This window comes from Lepidochelys kempii, chromosome 1, assembly GCF_965140285.1.
Source record: "Lepidochelys kempii isolate rLepKem1 chromosome 1, rLepKem1.hap1, whole genome shotgun sequence".
Lineage (NCBI taxonomy): Eukaryota > Metazoa > Chordata > Testudines > Cheloniidae > Lepidochelys > Lepidochelys kempii.
The window spans coordinates 328,258,950-328,281,811 of NC_136380.1; the positions used below are offsets into that span (position 1 = coordinate 328,258,950).

At 40.6% G+C, this 22,862-nt stretch overlaps 1 protein-coding gene across 2 annotated transcripts in view; it reads left to right on the top strand.

The window, feature by feature from the left end:
• RELN (reelin) overlaps positions 1-22,862 on the top strand; it is a 456,663-nt gene that overhangs the window by 319,606 nt on the left and 114,195 nt on the right. For both annotated transcript variants that reach the window (XM_073328520.2, XM_073328521.2), the window contains exons 20-22: positions 4,763-4,999; positions 9,611-9,803; positions 12,480-12,592. In XM_073328520.2, the coding sequence (XP_073184621.1) occupies positions 4,763-4,999; positions 9,611-9,803; positions 12,480-12,592 (543 nt within the window). The remainder of the gene's footprint in view (positions 1-4,762; positions 5,000-9,610; positions 9,804-12,479; positions 12,593-22,862) is intronic.

Consider the following 22,862-nt stretch of genomic DNA (forward strand, 5'->3'; position numbering starts at 1 on the left):
CTATTTATGGGAAGATGGAACAAATGAACAGACATGCAAACCTGAAGGTAATACTGACAATTATTATGATTAAGAACATGAAAAAAGCTTCACCTCTGTATGTTAAGTTGTCTAAAAATATCTACTTTTGGGTAACAGATGGACTGCTGTAAAGTTTGGCCGTCAATCTGTATCCAGAAATTTAATTAACCTTCAGTCATATGAAAAAATTACATATTTAATGTTCTGCTGGAAAGTGCATGTAATCTACTGCTATCTGACAGCAACATTTTTCTTCTCAGAAGAACAGCGGTGGTTTTTCAATATTAGGTATGCGCATAGCTTGAAAGAACGAGATCAGAGCAAAGGTCTCTCTGCTAGTTTTAAAAAAATCTGATGGTGTGTGGTAATGGTACTAAGAACACTTTTCTTCTCTGCAGTGGAAAAGTCATCAGCAAGAATTCCCCTCCTTTTTTATCTATCTCTTGCAAATCAAAGTCAAACAAGAGAAGCTGTTGTAAATGTAAATACACTAGGGTTCTGCCTGTTAACATATGCACTCCATAGCCTTTCAATGTTCTATTTGCCCCCTATCAGGGGGTGAGTAGTTTATTTTCACAGACAAGTAATTAGTTAAGTTTTTCATTATCATCAATATATTAGTAATGAGTGTAGTTACCACTTTTAGGATTTTCAGTTACTGCCAGCTAGGAATAGCAACTACTTATGTGAGTTGAAGAGATGCAGAAGGAATTAAATAGCATCAGAGTCAGCCACTAAAACAGAAATGTGTCCAGGGTTCTAAGAAAGTCCTACTTCATGCAGGCAGCTGCTCAGTGCTTCATGTTGTGTGCTGAGCAGAGTGTTCTTTAGTGGCCCATGAGTGTGATCTCTCTTCAGCTTACTTCATTTTTATTGGCTTGTAAGAAACAAAGTATCGTGCTCAACAGCTCTTTCAGCTTTCAGTGGAAGTTCAGCTCCTAACTACCATCTGTGCCTTGAAAACTCTACCCTGAAGGTTGTAGGTTTGATACTCCTTGTGGACAAGGATTTCTTTGGTGGGGAAAGGGCTGCTTTTGTGGTTAATGTACATGAGAGTTAGGAGATCCAGGTCTTATTCATGCCACAGACTTCCTGTGTGACCTTGTGCAAGTCACTTAATCTCTTTGTGCCTCAGTTTCCTCATTTGTAAAATGGAGATAATTGCTTAGGTTGAACATTGTTTTTAAAGTAGAAAATATGTATTTTCTGAACCCCTAACTTTACAAAGATTGAATAGATTTTTCGCAAACTTTCTCAAAAATGTATCTTTGGTTTGAAACCAAGGAGAGGAAGGTGAGCTGAAGTTAATTCCTTGTTTAGTATGACCCATTTAGTGCCTCTCCTCCCTTATTTAAAAAGTTACAAACTGAAAACAGGGCTTGGAATAGGATACTATCTCAGCCATTGAAGGGGCAGAACTGGCATGGTTCTATTATAAGGGGTTAGAGCAAGTCCTAGCAAAGAGGCCACACAGAGAGATTTTATTCTTCCTGCATGTTCAAGTGCTATGAAGTGGATAGGTCCTTCAATCCACTATACAGATCCCCTAGCAAAACCTTCCTCTCTCAGAAGGACTGCAGTGTCCATAGACACTATCACAACTCTGTGAGAAGATCCTACAGCATCACTTGACCACTAAGCCCTGGTCTACACTAGGTCTTTAGGTCGAATTTAGCAGCGTTAAATCGATGTAAACCTGCACCCGTCCACACGATGAAGCCCTTTATTTCGACTTAAAGGGCTCTTAAAATCGATTTTCTTACTCCACCCCTGACAAGTGGATTAGCGCTTAAATTGGCCTGGCCGGGTCGAATTTGGGGTACTGTGGACACAATTCGACGGTATTGGCCTCCAGGAGCTATCCCAGAGTGCTCCATTGTGACCGCTCTGGACAGCACTCTCAACTCAGATGCATGATTGTTTGCCATTGCTCTGACGCAGGGAGGGGCGACTGATGACACGGCTTACAGGGTTGGCTTACAGGAAGTTAAAATCAACAAAGGGGGTGGCTTTACATCAAGGAGTATTTCAGGCAGGACTTCACGGAGGGTTCCAATAAGAAATGGTGCACCTAGTTTATTGTTCTTATTGGAACAAGGAGGTTAGTCTGGCCTCTGATTGATACATGGTTAGATTTACCTCGCTGCACCTTCTCTGTGAGTGACTGCAGTGTGACCCAGAGGAATGAGTCCCCTAGACGGGGGGGAGGGGGAGTTTGCAAATGAGTACAAAACAAATCTGGTCTATTTCTTGTTTTGATACACTCCATCTGTCTTTTACATCTTTGGCTGGCAGCAGACGGTGCAGAAGGACTGCATGCCATCCACATCTCATGGCTGCTCGGCAGAAGATGATGCAATAGGACTGCTAGCAATCAGTATCACCTGCCTGCTCACCATAAGATGGTTCAATAGGACTAACTGCAGGACTAAAGAGAATGGCCTGATCAAGTCACTCCAAATTTAGTCCCTGCGCCCATGTCTGCCCAGGCACTCCTGATCGACCTCACAGAGGCGACCAGGAGCACCTCGGACATGACGATGACAGCTACCAGTCCTATTGCACCATCTGCTGCCACAAGGCAATGGGTTGCTGCTGCTGTGTAGCAATGCAGTACCGTGTCTGCCAGCACCCAGGAGACATATGGTGACAGTGAGCTGAGCGGGCTCCATGCTTGCCGTGGTATGGCGTCTGCAAAGGTAACTCGGGAAAAAAGGTGCGAAACGATTGTCTGCCCTTGCTTTCACGGAGGGAGGGAGGGAACGGGGTCCTGACGATATGTACCCAGAACCACCCACAACAATGTTTTAGCCCCATCAGGCATTGGGATCTCAACCCAGAATTCCAATGGGCAGCGGAGACTGCGGGAACTGTGGGATAGCTACCCACAGTGCAATGCTCTGGAAGTTGACGCTTGCCTCGGTACTATGGAAGCACTCTGCCGAGTTAATGCACTTAATGCACTTAGAGCATTTTCTGTGGGGACACACGCACTCGAATATATAAAACCGATTTCTAAAAAAACGACTTCTATAAATTTGACCTAATTTCGCAGTGTAGACATACCCTCAGTAATAGCAACCCAGTTGATGTTGCTGTCTTATTTAAATATCCATCCATGTTTGTTATAACTGAGCTATTTTTTCAGCATACCTCTTTCACAAACTGTTTGTGCTTGTTGATCCTGGATGCCATCTCATGAGCCTAGAACCTCAATATAGCTTTTCTTGCAAGTGTTTATCCTGACTCTGTGTGGTCTACATTTCTTTCCCAGTTCTTCCCAAAAGTCACTTGTTTAGTCACACCATTTGATTTTTCCTGCTAATCAATTAACATGTTATTTCTTTAAAATAAATGTGACATTGCACAGCTGTTTTAATGCATAAATTAGGCTTCACAAAAACAATTTAGCAAGTGGTTTTAACTGTGTGGTTTTGTGCAAAGATATCTAAAGGTACAAGACAATTTCACATATCACAGAGAACAAAAGAGTATACCACAAACCTTGAATAATCATAAAATCTGGAAAAAATTTAGTGCTAAGAGTATAAAATGATGTTTCCACTTTATCTGGCTTGTTATTGTATTTAAATTTCCTCTTTAAAAAAAAGAAAACACATGAGCCTCAGTATAAATTTACTGAAAACCCCTTTGCCAGCAATTAATTGTACACTGATGGAGACAAATATCCATTTTGCCATTCTGCTTCACATCTCACCTTGTATGTTGTACGTGGGCAGCATGGTACTAGTGATTTATGGAACTTTCAAGAAGGTGTCATTGCCGTGGCAATTAATGTATGCTTCCTGCTGCTGTATACAATAATTGCTCCTGGAAATTAGATATTATTCTTAATTTTCTTCACAGTTTGTCAAGTACAGGTTTGATGTCATAGCTGCCATGACAAATCAAGTGACCTTGCACAGCACAGTAAGCTCATGGGACTGGCCTATGATAAAATTTCTACACAGCAATAAAAGAAATGTGTATGCCACACAAGACTACACATAATCTCTCTGCTTGACAAGATTAATCTTGATTGGTCCTCGAGCTGAGAATTTGCTAGGGTCAGTTCTTCTAAGTGAATGCACAACTTCATTATATGCGGCAATAAAAATAAATTTGAAATTAAAAGTATTCCTACACTACAGAGTAGAGCGCACAAACCACATATGTCTTATCAGATCAAAACAAAATACATAGGGATTGAGTCATTGAAGCTGATGGTGGGAGATACATATCGCCCATCCCTGTACCAATAAGGGCCATTGTGTTGTAGCTCAAATCTCAGTTCTAGGGAAACAAGAGCTGTTGCATTCACTTGCCCTTCCTCCAGGTTTCTCACATCACATGGAAGGGAAGCTTTAAAATCTGCCTGGAGCTCCTTAGTAGCAGCATGGCAGAAGCTACTGTGGGGCTGTGCTGAATCAATGGAACCTTTGGCCTCCTTAGCTGCACTTGCTGCATCCGGCGTTAGGGATGTGTGGGTCTCTTGCAGGTCCAAGGTTCCATGGCAGAGTAGATGTTATGGCTGATTTTCCAACTCCAACTCCCTGCCCCTGACTTTTTCTGCCTTTGAGTCCATCTACAGCTGTAGAAACCAGTGTAGACCTCAGGCTGAATTTAACCCATAATTTTTAGATTCTGTGTGTACTTTAAAATAAAAATGAACTATTTTGGATTCCCACAAAACTATTATGTGTAATGACAGTGTGAATAAGAACTTGGATTTGTTTTTCAGAATAATTTCTGTGGAGCTACCAGAAGATGCAAGACAATTTGGTATTCAATTCAGATGGTGGCAACCATATCATTCTTCTCAGGGAGAAGATGTATGGGCTATCGATGAGATCATCATGACCTCCGTGCTTTTCAATAGCATTAGTCTAGACTTCACCAATCTAGTAGAAGTCACTCAGTCTCTGGGATTCTACTTGGGAAATGTTCAACCATGCTGTGGCCATGACTGGACCCTTTGGTGAGAATGTAGATCATTTGTGTTGTATTTAAGTAGTTAATTTTAATATAATAAGTGAATAATATACAAAGTGATTCTTTTCCTTGTACTAGTAAGAGCTAATTAATTTCTGTGTATTAATCTTTCTGGAAACTATCATTTCATTGTAATTATCCCCCATGTACACATCACTAACAACAATAGAATCAATGATCTTTTCTTAATAAGGAGAAAATTTTACACTGCATTACACAGAGATTTACATTTGATGAGAACTATGCACATACAATACACTTCCTGCGCAGTATGTTGAAAGTTGACCCCCAAATAACTACAAATGATAATATAAATGCATCTGAAAACTTCTGTTATTATCACTTTAACTCCATAATACAGAATAACCAGTAAAGGACAAATAGTTATATTTCTACATTTGTTTGCATGGACATTACAGTTATTCTCTGGAACGGGAAAAAGGTCTGCAATGTTGCAAGTAATTTTGTCTGGCATTACTGTTTATCTAGGCGTCTATACTGTGCTCAGTATTAGTATAAGAATTGCAGTCAGGGCTAGTCCTACATGCTTTCTTGTCAAGGGTGCCCCCAGAATTTTTTAACGTGATATACCTAGAAACATATGAAGAGCAGGGAAGGAGAAACAGCATATGGATTTTTATAAACTGATTCCCACTCATTCCTATACTATCCAGCCATTATCAGTTGGTTAATTTTCTTGTAGTCACCATTGCAAAATTTAATCTTAGGGAGGGATTTGAATGAGCAGAAGGTACTGTAGCAGCCTTTCAGACAAGCTCAGGGAAGGGATTAATGCATAGGGGAAGGCATGAAAGAGTTTAAAGTTTACTTTTGAGCTGTTGTTTCCACCTTTGAGTAATTTTCAGATCCAGTAGCTTGGTAGGATCTTGTCATCTTAGCTGGTATGGTATTGCCTAGATATACCAGTGAAACAAGTCTAATTAATAGCAATGTGACTTGAATAGAATCATTTTATTTTACTGAACAGTTTTTTAAATACTCTTTCAAATTTAATTTCATAATACATATTTTTGTGCAGTACTAAACAATGTTCTTTTTGTAAATCGTTAATATCTGTTCAAATAAAGTTGTGGAGTATCTTAATATACTACAGAGGTCAATGTAAGATAACAGTAGTTTAATTTCTATGCTTTGATCAAACCCCAAGCAACATAGTTTCATCTGAGTCTGAGCAACATTTTTAACCGACTATGGCTTTAATTGGTATAGATACATTTACTTTGCAAAAGTGCAATCATAGTAATTATAAGAACCCTCAAGGAAATATAAATAATTGTAGAATCCCCAAGGACACCTAGAACAGCACCGTAGGAGTTTTTTTAACAAGTACATTTGAGCAATCTGATTTGACTTTCTGATCAACTATCAAACTATAAGGAGTTGACTTGGCTATGGGAACAACACACAGTGTGCTCTGGCAGTGATAATGAGACTGTAGAAGCAGCTTTAACTACTTTAATAAGGACGAGGAATGTATTCACTGCTCATTAAAATGGAACAACGTGGCAGGACTCAAATTGTTTGCATGTTCTTAATCAAAGAGTTAGCATGAAAGCCCTCTAATGACATTGTTCTCCCTCTCTTATCATTAGACATATATAACATATGTGGTTTTTCAAGATTATATGGGAAAGCAAAAGTTCTGCTTTATTTTCCTCTAAGACCACATCAAAATTTTAAAATTGCAGTACTGAATTCAGTGTCTTATTTACAGCCATGTCAGTAGTTTTCTGTAGTGGTAAAAATGTTGATCTTTTCTTGTACCAAATAAATAAGTAAAGCTTTTGGTATACCAACATTTTGTTGCTGGATAAGTATTCTTCAGGCTCATTGTAAGATATGAACTATGCCCTCCACTGACCTTGTTTCTCTCGAGGGAAATTTTTAAACTTATAACAAGTCTGTACAAATGGCTGGTAGTTAAATTAATTATTGTTGGCTTTTCCCAGCTGAGAGTCCATTTGGTTCTCATTTTCTAACTCATGACTTTCCATGAGCATGGGTTGCTGTAGCACTGAGAGTGTTCTCCTGAGAATACTCTGACAATTGCTTTTTCATTAGAAAAACTATAGTCAATATGAAATAAATCATTTTACAGCATGTCATCCGAAAGCACATTTTCAGTGGAGAGAAGATTGCCTCTAATTGTCTGTGAGGCTTTCATTTCTGGCTCGGAATCTATAAATCTGGAACTATTTCTGCTTACAGTTTTGGGAAAGTTTCCCCAATAATCCCCAATTTTATTTTAGGAATATTTGCTTTTATTGTTTGAGGTTTTTTGTGATTATATATAACAAACAATCTAAATTTGCTGTTTATAACCTGTTTGACATCTGAGTCATATATTTTATAATAGTAAGTAGATTCAACATACGGAAGAGATCCAGGAATACACTGAGTGCAGAGAGTTTCACTTTCAAAAACAAATAAGTTGCACGCATCTTTTTTGCAGAATGGTCATATACACGCATGATTAAGCCCATATTTTTTTTATTATAGTGAGAGCATAATATGAACTCTAATATTCATTCACCTTTGTTTGTTTAACTGGAGGTAGTTATCAAACTTAACTTAAAGCCTTTTCTTTGGGATATTCCCATAGGTGTAAATTAAACTAGCTGCATATGAATAAATCATATTGGGCCAGATCATGAAACTATGATTTAGCCCATAAGGGAGAGGAAATGGCTGTGCTGTGCTGGGAGGGAGATTGTCATAATGGGCCAGATTCACAATCAGTAAGAAGTAAAACTGACTGGACAAATCCTTACAATGTGAGTGCATTATACACGATTGAGATTTTGCTTGTATTTCATTGGAGACTATTCCTTTTATTTTAAGCATCAGTTAAATATAATTAAAATATAATATGATGATATAGTTAGGGATTATCTATGTATATCAGACACAAGGGGATGTAAAATGCTAACACTTCTGTTTTCTTCAGTTGGAGCAAGATTGGGCCCAATATGGGAGTTTGGAGTCTGGCTGTTATGTTAATATTCTAGGTCACTTTAGCCTTATCACTCAGTTATATGTGGCTTTCTATTATTCCTGGAAGTACTGGCCTTGAAAGTGTAGTAAATCTGCAAATCCTATCACAATTTACAAAGACGATTGGCTGACATTCGTTGTGATATAATTCCCAGAAGTACCAATTAGTTCAGAGTGCTTGCAGGTAGAATGATTATTTTGAGGGTACATGTGGGTATTGGCTTTTTCTCTGCCTGCTCATCTGTAATTATATACATAACTAGAAATCAGTTCACAACTAATATTTATAAAACAGTGTTTTTAAATACACTTCATGTAGGTCTCTTTCTATTTATTTTTGTACTAGGTACATTAGTCTATCTTTCTATAACATCTTCAAATGTATTCCAACTGCATGTTTCCCCACACAAAGAACGCATTAACTATACTAGCAGTAGAGTCCAGCTGGAAACAGGTACACTGGAGAATTGTAGCGGAAAGTAGTGGGAAAGGAGGTAGAGATCATATCTTTAATGCTACTGTTGTTTAGCTGGAGGCAATTTGTGGGTGATAAAGGACTCCATGAGTCCATATTGCAACTTCCTCCAAGTGAAAAAAAGCTTTGCTTGGACAATCATAGACACAGACTATCCTCCTTTCCTATAGGACACTTCTTTTGGAATTTCATTTTAGTAATGACCTGCGAGTTAGATAAACCAAGATTCTCTTGTAAGAATTTTTTCTGGTCTATGTACCAGCATTAACGAAGAGGTGAAGTTTTCTCTGAGATCAGAGATCAACTTAAAGGGTTTAACAACGAATCCTGCAGTAGTTCACACAGTCAAGTTTCACACTTGGGTTGGGGGGAGAGGCTTTCATTTTAAATTCCAGGAATGGGGTGCATACACCCATCAGTTTCAGGAAGGAGGACTTCTCAACTAACATGGATAGGGGATCTTCAGATACTTACTCAGACTTACTACTTTCAATGTCTTTATTTTGTTCAATTGAACTATTGTGACTTTGCTTTACTGATCTCAAATTTTGCCAAACTATATATATATATAACCCTCCGCTAATTCACTCAGAATAAATGCAGGATATGCAATACAAATATGCATTGTGGATATTAGTTCTGGAATGTATATTGGAGAAAGTAACTGTGCTTTTGTCACAAGGTGATGGTATTCAAATGCACTAACTAGTAATATATGTAAGAAAGACATTTTAACTAAATTCATGTTTTGTTATCTTCATTGTCCAGTATTCATCTGAAATTACTTTACCTACATGGTGAGCACTCTGAAGCAGAGACTTTCTTCTTTGTTGCTTATCTGTAGCATACCTGAAACTTGATTAGGGTTCCCAGACACTACTGTAACACAAAAAATATCATAATAACTTATAGTTCAGTGGTTCTCAAACTGGGGTCAGGGGTCTACTAGTGGTCTGTGAAGACCATGCCTGGGTCTCTTTCTTATGTGGTAGTCTGCAGAATGAAAGGTTTGCAGATGTAAAGCTGTAGTTAATACCACAATCTTTCAGAATGTTACCTTTTGAGCTATTTCAGAAATGAATTCTGATTCTCTACCTTATCTCTCAGTTTTACAGGAGATTCTAAATTAACCTCTAGCATGCGTTATGTGGAAACACAGTCCATGCAAATTGGAGCTTCATATATGATACAGTTCAACTTGGTGATGGGCTGTGGCCAGCAGTTTACTCCTCACATGGACAACCAGGTGAAATTGGAGTACTCCACCAACCACGGCCTGACTTGGCACCTTGTTCAGGAGGTAAGGCAGATTGGCTAGTAACTTTTATGTTTAGTGACATCCTGCTTTTCATAACATTTGCAAGAACATTGTCTGGAAGTCTGAAATACAAAATTGTGGAAGAAAGGGATTAATTTATAGAGGAAAAAATGGGAATGCTTATGACCACTACAGCATAGTGAGTCCCACCTTTCTCATGCTACTATTGTAGTAAGATATAGCTGCTATTTGCCAGAATGTGGTTTTGCATAAATTCTTTCTGCGTTCATGTTCAGTCATTCTGTAGACCCAAAGTACATCCCTTCTGGGGACTAGTAATGATATATGAAGCCTCTTACCTCAAGTCACTGGTTCAAATCAAGCCCAGGGTAATAGTGACCAACAGTGAACACCACCTCTGGCTTGTTATTTGCCTATGTGAATTGATGTCTCAATCCTTTTCCTGTAACAAAAGTGTGATTATTGCATTGGTCCTTAATTTGCATCCTTGTTGTCCATGTCAACAGAGAGACCAAACTCTGACTAGCCAAGAGAGTAAACTAACATCTTATCCTTGAGCTCCCTAGATGGCAGGTTTAAGGGAGTTTTAGAGAAGCATGTACTGTGCAGTACCGATCCTGCAGTTATGCAGGGAGGATTTCAGTATCCAGGACTCCAATCCAGCACTTTTCATGAGTAATATAAAAGTTTTTCTGTGTCATGTTGTGTCTTGATACTTTATTTTGGGGGGCAGAGTAGATAAATGGCAGTAGCCTAAGGTTTAAACAGTGCATTATTCTCACTTCAGTAATGTTTCATTGATTGAAATAGTATTCAGAGCAAAGCAATACATACTGTACTTAAATGATGTTCATGTCACTTCTACTTGGAAAGAACTGTAATAGTCTCTACACATAGATCCTACTGGCAGGTGTTTGGAGTTTGTCCTTTTCTTTAAGGAGAGATCAATTCCCTTTAGTTTTCAGTGTCCTTGTCCTGTCTCAATTGAGTTGAGTTCAGAGGAAAAGCCTGCAGCTGAATCATTTTTCCCACATCACCAAGTGTTAACATGATGAAAGGATAAGAGTGGAGGTTATTTGTGGTATGCTGCAAGGAGGTAATCTAGCCAGTAAACAAAGCACTAATTAATTAAAATGTCTGAAAGTTCTGTTTGCTTCTCACTAAATGATCAGACTGTGTTTATCAGACCTTTTATGAGAGATGAATCAGAGAAAATGTTTGGAAAATTGCTAGAAGGAACCTCTTTCTTAAGAAGAAGTATTCAAAATCACATAACAGAGCTATGAGATTTTTGGTCAGTATTTTAATATTTTTAATGGATGGCTGGTGTGATTTTAGATTCTCCTATTTCTCTAAAGATGATTGAAAAACAATATATATTGAGCTTCTTTAAACTTTAAGTACAAATATTCTCAGTCACTAAAAGTACTTTCAAGTTATGATTCTATTGTTTGTTATATAGCACCCAAGATGTGCTAGGTGCTTTCCATTTAAGTCAGGTCCCTTCCTTAAAGAACTCACAGTCTGAGAGTCCACACTGTAATGAGCTCCATGTAGGTGGACCCCTGCACCTGGGCAAAGCTCATTGCAGGATTGGGATCTTCAGATGAAATGAAGACAAAATATTATTAATTATTTCTTAATTTAGCTTTTAACACATATATAATTACCAAAAACAAACCAAGTTTTAACTCCTACTACAGAGTTACAAGTAAACATCTGAGTGTTATTTATATAAAGTAGTCTTCGAGCCTGTGACGTACTTGTAAAGTAGAAATGTATTATACCCATTTTACATATAAATCAACTGAGACACAGCAACATTGACTAAGTTGGCCAAGATTACACAGCAAGTCAGAGGCAGAGCTGGGAAAAGAACCAAGGAGTACTGATTCCCAGTTTCCTGTTCTTTCTACTAAGAAATATGGCACAGAATAGTGAGAGTAATACTGAAAAATAGAAAAAGGGGTTATGCTGAAAAACAGCGAACAGTAAAAAGTTCTCGGAGAGATGATAATGGGCAGGAAGTTAAACCAAGTAGGTGAATTTTCAGCAGCAGTAGAATGAGGAAACTGAATACTTGTATAAATAAAAAGGGAAACAAACAATTTAGAAGATATTGTTTGAGTGCTGTACTATAATAGTGACACCAAAACCACACCCAAGAGTACTGGACACTGATGTAGTCAACTACAGGAATGATACAGAAGAACCAGAAAAGATAATGAACTTGCATTTATTTTCACTATAAAAAGAGGTGAGTTGAAGGAGGTGCATAACATTGTAAAAAGGAGGCTAGTAGACTAAACTGCCAGTGAATGTGAAGGAATCACATACAGGAGGACAGCAAAAGGACACTAAAGGGTTTTTGGAGAATTATACCAAAGGCGTCTGTGAACATATTGAAAAATATAATTAGACATCCACATGGAGGAGAAAACATCACATGGTAATAATGCTAGACAGACCTGCTGTAAATGGGCCATATGGTCTCTTCTATCCTAAACTGTTACTATTATGAGGTTACCAAAGAAAGCCTTTGGCTCGTCCTAGGATCCTTCTGGCTTTCAGTTCTTTGCTCTGACATCTGGACCACACAACCTCCGGATTCACTGAATGTGATTCACCTTCCAGAAAGAATTCAGTTCCTAATGTTGCCTCCAGATTAAACCTGATATTGAAATGTTTTATTTTAAGGAATGCCTTCCAAGTATGCCTAGCTGTCAGGAGTTTACATCAGCAAGTATCTACCATTCTAGTGAATTCATGCAGTGGAGGAGAATTACAGCCTTGTTACCACAGAAAACTTGGTAAGAGACTACATATTTTGATGTAATTATTCACTTAACCTTTACTTTTATCACAAGGAATAAGCCAAATCCTGCTGCCCTTTCTCAAGCCAATGGATGTATTGTCTGAGAAACGGCTGCTGGATTTGGCCCAGATACAATACTTTATCATTGACTATCTTCCTAACCTGATTAGATTGTGAAGTATTGGTAAGAACATCAAGTGTTTTTTCAAAGGACATAATACACACTAAAACTCTGATCCTTTAATGCAGTGGTTCCCAAACTTGTTCCGCCGCTTGTGCAGGGAAAGCTCCTGGCGGGCCAGGCCAGTTTGTTTACCTGCCGCATCCGCAGGTTCAGTCGATTGCGGCTCCCAGTGGCCGCGGTTCGCTGCTCCAGGACAATAGGAGCCGCTGGAAGCAGCGCGGGCCGAGGGACATACTGGCCGTTGCTTCCAGCAGCTCTCATTGTCCTGGAGCAGTGAACCACAGCCACTGGGAGCCACGATCGGCCTAACTCTGTACTCTCCATAGGCTGGCTGAAAGTCATTTCATCTGCACGTCTCTACATATTTTGTATAAAGTATCGGTCAGAAAATACTAAACATTACCATTCAAAGGCCAATGAACAAATAGTTAGATTATAATAGTCCCAAACCTACAGAGTGCTGAGTGGCCTCAGATGTCAAATTTGGGAGGCCCAAGGGCACTCAGTAGCTTGCAAGAAGCTTTTCACGCTTTTTAGAATTCAGGTCCGAAATAAGTTGTTTTTAAACTCAGTAGTAAGACATACAAAGTACCTAAAGTTATAATGTAAAATGTGCAAATGATGTTAATACAGGCATTTTTTCATTTTAGGTTTTCTAGACATATATGATGACAGAAGAAAATGATTCCATTTTCAATTTAGGAGACATGTTTAAAGGGAAGAGTCGCAGTGAAATAATAGTGAAGTTACTGGTTTATGCCATGCATAAATAATTAATATATCCCAATTTATCTTGTGTCTGAAAAGATTTCCTTCTGTTAGTAGAGTTTTGTATGAAATTAAGGTACAAATTATCACTGTGTAATGTCGACAGACCCCAATCGGCGTGACCAGCACCAAACCTGGGACCTTGGAAGCTTGATGCATGAGCTAAAGGACCTATCTCTCTTAGCCAAGGCTGTAGCAGACTTATTAATCTTCAGCTAGTCTAGCAGCCATTAAAGCTGCACAGCCCAGGGCAGAGCCCTGGGAGGAACTGTACCAAGCCCCTCTTCTGCTAGAGGATGAGAGAATATGTCAGTCCTTTCTAAGATGCAGCATAGAGGGAGTAGCTGAGCCGTGGCATCACCTACTCCAGGGCCTTCTGATCTCTCCCCAACCTCTTGTTCACCCCCTAGTTGCACTGAGGACTGGACCCAAGCTCTAGGTAGCCCTAGTGCAGCCAGGTGGGGAGGTACCCTTACTCCCCCATATGGCCATGTTAGTATTTGAAAGCACAATTTAGCCCTTGATAAATACAAATTTTAAATAAATCAGCAGTTCTTTTTATCATTTGACCTCATGTACATATATTTTTATTATTGTAACTATTAATTCTGTAGGTTTTCTGAGATGAAAATGTAGCAGTAAGTCCATTCAGTCAATCTAGTATCTCTATTACTTACTTGGAACCAAATCCTTAAATTTGCTCTGAGGCCACAGAAATGCAATTCCACTGGTGTTGGCCATTGGTTCAGTGAACTACATGGATCCTCTGAATCAGAGTCTTGTGTAGGTAGGAGCCACAACCTCTACTAAGGCCCAAAGCCAAAGGTGATAGTCAGAGCTGTAGCCAGGGTGTGCAGGGATGCTCTGTGTTCTGCCTCTACTTTCTGAGAGATGAATTTTTCCTGTAATGCAAAGTCCTTTTGCTCAGGCTTTGAAAAAGGAACTAGAGTTGGTGCATATTCACCGTGGGACTGGATCATTTTCCTTTTCAAATGAGTCATTTAAACAGTGTCTCTCCTTGGCGTAAACCTTTTTTAATCTTCTGGTATTTTTATACTGACATGCATCTGTAAATGCAGTGCATCCACTTAATCATGGTTTTACAAGGTCCCTGTTTTAGCTGAGATCTGTTGGATTAGAAAATCTGTTATAAGGAATCTAATTGCATTGGGAAAATCAAATGTATGCACCTGTTCTCTGAAATTATATTGTACGTGAATTGAACATTTCTAACACTGATGAAAATTTATTTCAATTTTATGAAAGACATTTACATAAGAACAGGCCTTAATGAGAAACAAACAGCTGCCAGTTTGCTGACTTCATAAACAAATCAACACCTAATGACTGAATGAGAGTTTCAGGATAATTGAGTAAATGTAATTACAGTATCTCAGAACGTAGCAAATATAATTTTGATCAGCCTCAAATTTGCATTGGCTCCTCAAGTTTCCTTAATACCAGGAGAGAAGGCAGCATTATTTTAAATTATATATCACAAAAATTCTGTAAGAAAGAGGAGAGTGTTTTGCTTGCAGTACCTTTTTCTGCATTTGGGAATCAGTATGATTTCTTCCTTTTTTCTAACTGTAATGCCATAACAATAACTTAAATTTGACATTAACCTGACTCAAAGGTAATATCATCAGGAAGCCAAAAACAGATTTCGAGCCATAGAAAAAGTATAAAATTTGAGAAACAGTTGTGACAAATTGAAGGTGCTTTTCCCCAGTAATTATTTTTATATAAATCTTTGATATTACACTTTTTGTTTTAGTAGGTGGCCAAATGGTAATTGTCCGGACAGCCAATTTTTTATCACTGAGAATGCAGCTGACACTCCGCCTTTTATTCTTTTTTCTTTAATTAACATGGCTTTTTAAAATCTTGATTACCATTTTTAATGGAGTAATCCTTTTAAGCCAGTTGTTACCTTGAGCTGCAGTGTAGTTTTGGAGAGCTTTCGAAAAGTATGGGAGGGACTGTTTTTTCTGTTAACGCTGCTCTTGCAACCAAGAGTTTAGTTTAAATACATTTTCTTTAATCCAGACAGACACCTAGATATGTAACAGCTCTTATTATTCAGAGCCATGTGACAGTCACGTTCATTTTCATATGGTTCCTTCCAATCACTTCTATCCAATTTACCACTGTGCTGTGGTAAGGAACCAATCCGCACTGTTTGCCTTGCTGCAGATCACATTTGCATTGAACACTCTCATTTGCATTACAATGATATAGCTGGCTTGTTGAGATTCCAGCACAATGGCTGAGAAGCTTTTTAATTTTTTTTCTTTTTTAACAAAAAGACAAAAAAAACCCCAGCATTCTGTTCTAGTCCTAGTCAGTGTAATGAGTCATCTCAGAACCTGATGAGTGCTGATGACTCATCCCTCAGCCTGAGCCTGATGATTCATGCCTGAGCATGATTACCTGAGGGCTCCTCATCAATCAGCCAGGGCTCAGCCACTCCACAGGTGCAGGTCTAACCAGGTGACCCCAAGCCCGGGATATAGGCAGTGAGAGCACTCACTCCAGTCCGCTTAACATCACTACCTCGCTAGGAGTATCCCCTGCCACTTGGTGGTTCTGACAGACAGCTCCTAGTCCTGCTCCAGCCTTGTTCCAACCCCGTTCTTAATTCCTGCTCTGACCCCTGGCTTAAGTCCCCAGGGTGACCACTAGTCCTGACTGCCACAGTTCCAACCACTAGTCATGACTGCTGCTGCTTTAACTACGAGGACTGATCATCTATCAGTTTCTGACAGTTTGAGTAGGCTGCCTCCTTTTGTGCCCAACTCCAGAAGCCGAGATGGAAACCCCTGGAATTATGTTTATCACTGAGATCACAGAGATGGTCCAGAGTCTTCAGGATCAAGTTGTCCAATTGCATCTGGAGAATGCCTTCCTCCACTCACAGATCCCCACAGCCACAGATAACCCCATTACCGTCAGCCATGGTATCTTTGGGACACAGCCCAAAGGTTTCACTGCCAGAAGGATTTGATGGGAACCACCAGAAGTTCTGGTTTTCTTAATCAGTGCTGATTTTATTCCTGATGAGTCCTGCAATGTATCCTGATGATCAGTCCAAGGTGGGGCTTATTATCAATTTATTGACTGGTGAAACCCTGGACTAGAGCTAGCCACTCCTGGAACAGGCCAGCCTGATTCTCAGTCACTTTGACAAGTTCATCCACACCTTCTCTGTAATATTTGATTATCTGAATTGCGCCCATACCATCTAAGCCACACTGCTGTTTCTCCAGCAGGACTGTCAGCCTGTGTCTACCTATGCTGCTCGTTTTCAGCATCTGGTTGCTGACAAGAGTGGAACATGGTGGCATAGATTCAGCATTTACTCCAGGGTCTGAACGATGACAGGAAAAATGAATTGGTACAGGTCAAACCTCCCATTAGTTTGGATTTGTATATTGAACTGTGCCTCCAGATTAAGAGTAATTTGTTCGAACGATGCCAAGGAAAGAAGAGGTGCACACAACTCCAGCCTCATCCTGTTTCATTCCAGCCATCCCCTTGAGCTGTCCTAGAACTGGAGCCTATGCAGACTGATGTGAAGTGAAGACACCTCACTGATCAGGAGAAGGAGCATTGGCATCAGAACAGCCTTTTGTACTGGGGGGGCCCTACTTTGCCATTGTGTGCCCCTTAAATCCAGACCTTCAGCAGACCCAGGGAAACAATCATGTCCAGCCCCATTAGAGGGTTTGCATCTGGATGTAACCTCACAGTTGAGTTCTCCAACAAAGTCCCCTCTTCTGCCCATATGTGTCTTGGCAGCCATGAACTGTCATCCTCTGCACCTGCAGGTCTTTCTCCGTCTCTGAGGTGAATTGAACCCAGCTTGTGCTAGTGAATTCTGGTGCCTCTAGCAATTTCATGGATACTGGATTCACTAAGGTTAATCAGCTGCCAGTACAAAGGAATCCCACCCCAGATCTAGTGGTAAAGATTGACGGTAGCATGCTGTCCTTTTGTTCAGTTGTCCAATAAACCATGCCCTTCCAGGCTGAAATCCAAGATCACCAAGAGATTCTGCATTTTAATTTAATTAAGTCATAGAATCATAGAATCATAGAATCATAGAATATCAGGGTTGGAAGGGACCCCAGAAGGTCATCTAGTCCAACCCCCTGCTCAAAGCAGGACCAATTCCCAGTTAAATCATCCCAGCCAGGGCTTTGTCAAGCCTGACCTTAAAAACCTCTAAGGAAGGAGATTCTACCACCTCCCTAGGTAACGCATTCCAGTGTTTCACCACCCTCTTAGTGAAAAAGTTTTTCCTAATATCCAATCTAAACCTCCCCCACTGCAACTTGAGACCATTACTCCTCGTTCTGTCATCTGCTACCATTGAGAACAGTCTAGAGCCATCCTCTTTGGAACCCCCTTTCAGGTAGTTGAAAGCAGCTATCAAATCCCCCCTCATTCTTCTCTTCTGCAGGCTAAACAATCCCAGCTCCCTCACACTCACACTCTCACCACACTCTCTGACCATGCTCAATATTCCATGGCGCTCAGTGCACGATCCACACATTTTATGAAAGATGCTCAAGCTATGATTTGAGTTGAGCTATTGCCAAAAATCATGTCTAGCTGAGTCCGGGCCAAACAGAACCAGCACTGAGAAACCTACTGCCTTCTGAGACCAGCAGATTAAAGGAGTTAATGGCACATTAATCCCTGCAAAATATCAAGAGTTTGCTGATGTATTTGATAAAAGGAATGCTGATACTTTACTCCCATGTAGACCCTAAAATTGCCCCATCGATCTCCAGTAATGGGCTAAACTTCCATTTGGACAAATTTATTCCTTATCAGAACCAGAAATACCTTGATGCAAATCTTGCAATGATCTTCAGCCATCCATCCATATCTTCTTCTGGGGCCCAATTTTGTTTATGAAAAAAGAAGAATGGCTCCTTGTACCTTTGCATGAACTATCATGCCTTGGACAAAATCACCATCAAAAGCAAGTATGCTTTGTCTTTGATCAGCAAGCTGTTGGAAAGAATCAGTTCCACAAAGGTATTTACCAAGTTCGATCTTTGTGAGGCTTACAGTCTAGTCTTATTTGGAGGGTAACCAATTGAAGACAGCATTGCACACCTGTCACGATAATTTTGACTATCTGGTTATGCCTTTTGGTCTTTCCAATGCCCCAGCCACATTCTAGCTCTTTGTCAAGGACATTTTCAGGGATGTTTTAGGCTAGTTCGTGATGATCTACCTAGATGGCATCTTCATCTTCTCAGAAAGGTGCATGTTTCCTGACCCAGGAATATACAGACCATAAGAACCTGGAGTACCTGCAAACAGGAAAGGCTCTCAACCAGCCTCAGATCTGGTGGTCCTTTTTTTCTCCAGGTTCGATTTCACCATGACCTGTTCCCCAGAATGGAAAACCCAATGCACTGTCCACAAGGGTGAGTAGCTGGACAAGAAAAATATGGCTCCTGAACGTCCCATAGTATTTAAGCTTGCCATTTCATCAGTGTGATGGTGGACAATGGCTTGCTTTCTCATGTGAAGCCCCTCCTACCCCATGATCCATTTGCAGTAAACCTTATTTCAAGTGGTATGACTTAGCTCCTAAACCGAAATTCTCTGTCAAGAATGGAATTCTTATGTTTAAGGACCAGATCTATATCCCCAGTGGTGAACCACATCTAGCAATACTCCAGCTATGCCATGACTCATCCCTGGATGGCCATTTTAGCCACTGGAAAATGTTGAAGCTGGTCTCTTGATATTTCTTGTGTCCAAAATTACATTCATCCATTGAGTCCTACATTGAATCCTGTGATGTCTGTGCTCGAACAAAAAAACCCTGCACCAAACCCATTGGTGCTCTGATTCCACTGCCCGAGGATTACAGTTTGTTTCACACTTCTGGCAGGAATTGTTCAAGTTCCTGAATGTTGAACTGTATAATTTCTCAGTTTATCACTCCCAGACTGATAGGCAGACTGAACGAGTGAACCAAATTCTGGAGCAGTACCTCCATTGCTTTGTGAATTATCATCACCATGGCTGGATTACCCTCCTTCCCTTCACCAAATTTGTGTACAGTAATTCCAACTACTGATCAACCCCCAGACTCATTTTTATGCCAACTGTGGTTTCTACCCTCGGTTTCACTGGTCCATGCCACAAGCCTCCTATGTACCTGCAGCCTCTGACCTAGTCAAACACCATCACTGCATCCAGGAAAAATTGAAAACCCATCTAGATTCAGCCCAAAAAGATTAAAAGTGTTTCGCTGACCTTCATGAGCGAGCAACCCCTCAAATCACAGTTGGGGATAAAATATGGCTCTCAACACAATACCTTGACTCTACTCTGCCTTCAAGGAAGTTGGATTATCGATATCTTAGCCCATTCCGGGTCCTCCAAAAGATCAACCCTGTGGTCTTCAAACTCCAGCTGTCTAAGGTGATGAAAATGCAGCCAGTATTCCATATCTCCTTGCTGAAAAAGCACATCAACAACTCCTTGCCCAGATGAGAACAACCATCACCTCCACCCATCATGGTCCAGGGGCATGAGGAGTACCTGGTGAAGCAAATTTTGGATTCCAAAATTCTCTGAGGAAAGCTCATGCACCTTGTTGATTGGGAGGGTGATGGTCCAGCTGATCGTTTGTGGGAGCCCATTGAAAACATACATGCACCAGATCCACTTTGAGAATTCTATCAATTACACCCTTATAAGCCTGGTCCAAAGACCTCTGGTAGACATCTTTTGAATGGGGGGAGGGGAGGAAATGTAATGGGTTATCTCTGAGCCTGATTAGTACTGTCAGCCTGAACCCAATAAGTGCTGCTGAGCTAATTAGTCATCCCTGAGCCTGATTACCTGAGGTTTCCACATCAACCGGGGCTCAGGCAGTCCACAGGTGCCAGTCTAACCAGGTGACCCAAAAGCCAGGGATATAGGTTCCCAATGAGAGCATCCACTCAGTCTGTTCAATATCACTATCTCGCTGGGAGTATCCCCTGCCACTTTGTGGTTCTGACAGACTGCACCTAATCCTGCACCAGCCTTGTTTCAATCCTATTCTTGATTTCTGCTCTGACTGTGTCTCTGGTCCCCGGCCTGACCACTAGGCCTGACCACTGCTACTTCAACCACTAGGCCTGACCATCCGTTTCTCAGTTTCTGACAAAATGATCAAGCTGTTTTCACATAAGCTCTTTATGGTAAGATTTTGGCCACATTTCTGTTGGTCTAAAAAGTTCAACTCAATACACTTACTACCTGTAAATATGAGAAACAAATCTCATGCCATTGCTAAATGAAAGGACTTCCTTTCAAGTCAATGCACCAAGTTTTAGCCACAACACTCTTTAATAGTTACTGGAGTTGCGGCTATAGCCTAGCACACCATGTTAAGAATAGAGACTATGTATGCACTTCCATTACTCTTGCTCAGTACTCAAACTCCACATTGCAGTTGGCATAAATCCTACTCCACATTCAGAAGCACAAGGCAGGTCACTGAAACAGTTTCATATCCAGGAAGATATGTCTGGAGGAGAGGCTTCTTCTTGTGGGAATGGTCACCTCTGTTTGCAGGCAATGCAGTGGCCCCTATTGGTCTGTCACTGTTGGCAAGTTGCAAAGGATCTCCTGCACAGTCCATTAGTCCCGGCTACAGTGCTGTGCAGTGCATGGCCGGATGCAGCATCTCTGCAGTGCTGCCACATAAAATGTGGATGAACTTTTAAATTCCGCATTCCGTACATTGCACAACACTCTGCACAAAAAGAGATGTAAATTGTTACCAGTGGGTCTGCTGGTCCTGTCACTTGTGCAGAGCAGTTGAGAGCCTGATGGTGTAAAATCTCTTTGCTTCCACCTCTCAGCCCTGTGTGTCATGGTATCCCCGGGCTGTGCACCATGGGCAGCCAATCAGGACAACTGGGGGAAATCAGGAAATGCCTTTTATTCTATACCTTCTAGATTTTTTTGCTACAGGAAACTGTGTCTAGGACTCATGCTTACTACTTACATAATAGAAAACATGCAGTGGAAGTTAGGTGCTTAAATGCCTTTGAAAATGTCCCCCACAGTTTCTAGTGCTGCATAATTGAGTTTTGTGAAGCAATGATCATCGTTTAAAAGCAAGGGAATGTAGAGATAATGCTTCTACTCCAGTAACTTGGAACCACAATATGAGTTAAATAATCTCTCAGTGCATTTAAAAACAGTCTTTTACAAAAAATATTCCTCCTTGTGGTCAGTGGGTTTTTTATTTCTTTGAATGCAATAAGAGCGAATACCGATTGTTATGGTTCTTCTTGTGGAATTACAAATTGTGATCTCAATGAAGTGCAAATGATTAAGGTACCTTGAGGAGCACCATTGTTCAATGAGCTTTAGTGTTCCTTGATATACTTCAATGAATTTTAGAAACACAGTTCTAAAAATTTAAAGGATTTTGGGTGGGGATGGAAGGAGTCAATGGCACATTATCTTCAGGTCACCGGCAAAATAAACAGTAAAAGCTAACTCGGAATGTTTATGGACAGTTGTGTCTGTATGTACTTAGGGAGTCTTTATTCTGTGGATTAAATGAAGTGATAGGCATTAATGGATCATTCATAGCTATTATGATGTAACTTGTCAATACATCATATCCTGAAGGAATATTTAATCTGCAAACCTGCCCAGGTGCTTTAACTCTATATACTGTAAAACTCTCACTATATTTTTGATAAAAAGTAGTTACTGAGAATGGGGGGGGGAAATGGTTCATTTGGGTGAAAAAGCAGTGCCTACAGCATTAAAGGTGAACAGAAACCTTTAGCTGAAGGCTTTAAACCAAATTCTAACTATCACTTAAATCAGGGGTGGGCAAACTTTTTGGCCCAAGCGCCACATCTGGGTATGGAAATTGTATGGCGGGCCATGAATGCTCATGAAATTGGGCTTTGGGGTGCGGGAGGGGATGAGGGATCTGGCTGGGGGTGCAGGCTCTGGAGTGGGGCCATAAATGAGGAGTTCAGGGTGTGGGAGGGGACTCCAGGCTGGGGGTGCAGGCTCTGAGGTGGGGCTGGGGATGAAGCATTAGGGGGTTCAGGAGATTGCTCCAGGCTGGGACAGAGGGGTTTGGAGTGCGGGAGGAGGATCAGGGCTGGGGCAGGGGGTTGGGGTGGGTAGAGGGTCAGGGGTTCAGGCTCCAGGAGGCACTTACGTCAAGCAGCTCCCAGAAGCAGTGGCATGTCCCCCCTCTGGCTCCTACGTGGAGGAGCAGCCAGGTGGCTCTGCATGCTGCCCTGTCCGCAGG